This window comes from Gaeumannomyces tritici (assembly GCF_000145635.1).
Source record: "Gaeumannomyces tritici R3-111a-1 unplaced genomic scaffold supercont2.275, whole genome shotgun sequence".
Classification (NCBI taxonomy): Eukaryota; Fungi; Ascomycota; class Sordariomycetes; order Magnaporthales; family Magnaporthaceae; genus Gaeumannomyces; species Gaeumannomyces tritici.
In genome coordinates, this window is record NW_008804819.1 from 1 (window position 1) to 2,089 (window position 2,089).

General features: G+C 55.4%; 1 protein-coding gene across 1 annotated transcript; it reads left to right on the forward strand.

The window, feature by feature from the left end:
- Positions 1 to 497: 497 nt before the first annotated feature.
- Positions 498 to 1,919, forward strand: GGTG_14344 (hypothetical protein; the record flags this gene model as incomplete). The annotated part of the gene is made up of 2 exons (XM_009232271.1): positions 498 to 1,836; positions 1,896 to 1,919. The coding sequence occupies exons 1-2, from the start codon at positions 973 to 975 to the stop codon at positions 1,917 to 1,919; spliced, it is 888 nt and encodes a 295-aa protein (XP_009230535.1). The 5' UTR covers positions 498 to 972.
- Positions 1,920 to 2,089: the final 170 nt, after the last annotated feature.

Consider the following 2,089-nt stretch of genomic DNA (forward strand, 5'->3'; position numbering starts at 1 on the left):
AAGCTCAGTGCCTGGATGCTGATTTCCAAATCACCGTTTGCGGAAAGGACCGTCAAAAAGCGGCCATCGGCATAAAAGAAGGTGTTGGGAAGGTATAGGTCTCGTTCGTTTCGCGTCATATAAACGTGGATGCGGGTGCGAATCGGCTCGGCGATGATATCAGGACTGTAAAAGCCGTCTTCGTCGAAGATGTTGATATCCGCGCGGATCTCGGCGTAATTCGGAGCGTCCCGAGTCGAATCGTCGGTAATGGTGTCGACAAAATCACGCAAGTGGATGATGCTCGAAAATATTGGCTGTCGAGACATGACAGAAGGTGCTAAGCGGGGGCGTTTCGTGTCTGACGCTTGTGGATATCAAGCGTGTGAAGTGCCTGGTAGGTAAGATAGAAGAATTAAGTTGGGTGAATAGGTTTATACTCGAATCTGGTGGGGCGGGTGCTCAAGTGGATGAAGGAACACCTAGGCACGGCTATATAGATCAGGTAAAGTGCAGGGATGACTAAACTACCGCCCAGGTGACCTGATCACACGAACAGGGGAAAGAGACTAACGAGTGCTAGGACAAAATGATAAACGGGCGGACGGAGGAACGTGGTCACGTTTAAAGTTTGAAGCTGAAGTGATTGGCTTGTTAGGCGATGTGGCTGAGTTAGCCGGGAAGCGACCGGTGCCCCGGGACAGGGGCTGGCTGCCGGTCGGCGGGCAGGGACAGCGCTTGTCTGTAATGCTCCGTAATGCGAATGGAAAAGCGAAGGGGTGGGCGAGGGGTTAAAGTACGGGGGAAGGGAAAGGGTGCAATGGTGTAGTCGATGCGTTTTGGAGGGGGTATAAGCAAGGTGGGCTGGAAGGCCTTTTTCGAGGGCCGCAGGTTGGTGTTCTAGTGCCGATAACATACGCGATCGATTTGGTCGAATTCGATATCGACGCTGCAGATGCGCGCAAAGCCGTTGCTTTGGACGAAGTCGACTAGATGTATCCAGCTATGGATGCTACCAACGACGCTGTGGACAGGATCCCGGCCGGCGGGTTTGGCGAGGCCGGCGAGGGTAATGTTAAAACCGCTCCGGCTCGAAAGGCCACCGGAGGGCATTTGTTGGAAGGATCGAAAGCCCGCGAAGGCCTGAAGTCGGTGAGGCGTATCTGGGGCGAAGACAAAGTTCAATATTACCAGTGGGCGAATCGAGGAGTAGGGTTTTGTAATAAACTGTTGACGGCGGCTCGCGAGGTGAGAGACTGGGACGAAGCTGTGGTAAAGCTGAACAGGTTAATTCACAGACGAGCCCAGCAAGTCGGACGACGCAAGGTCAAGCAATCGGTCGACCCCATCGAGCCGGACGACCTGGTAAATCTGAAGGCCTGGTGCCGCAAAGATCCATATGTTAAGAAAAACGACCGCGAAGGAATCGCCCTGCCTTTCAGGAAGCTGGTCGTTGCGGATCTGCCGGCCGGTTTCGGCTTCGACAAGTTCGGGCTTATGGTGCGAAAGGAAAAGGAGCAATCAGGGAGTGTTTTAAAGGGTAGTGTGTCTGTGGAGGTTAATGTGACTGAACCGAGCCAGCCACCTCAGGGGCCGAGAAAGGAGACGGAGAGTCCACTCAACCGATTCCATCGCCTCGACGCGCGCAATCGCGAGAACGTGGCGTACGCCGGATTAAATATCCGGACGTCCGCTGACATCTTCGAAGAGGGCCAAAGGCAGCATGAAGCGGCTAGGACGGAGAGGCAGGCCCGGCGGAACACGGGACATACGGGTGACGAACAGGTCGGGGCGGATAAAAACCGCCAGCGGGTTAAAGCTGGAAGGCCGAGGAAAGATCCGTCCGCATACAAACCGGTTGCTAAGCCGGGGGACTTATTTCGGGCATTCGAGGCTGCGCAGAACGAGGTCAGAAGGGCCGAGGCAGGGATGCATCCTAACGCATGCGATCGGGAGAGCCTAGAGCGTGCGGGTCCCGGCATTCAAACCCCAGCAGACCTGTTCCAGGCTGCGCAATTTAATTTTGACCGGGTCATGTTGGAAGAGAGGCGCAGTCAAGGGCGGCGTCGCGGTCAAAGCCGGAAAGGTGGACCGTCGAAAGAGAGCCCAG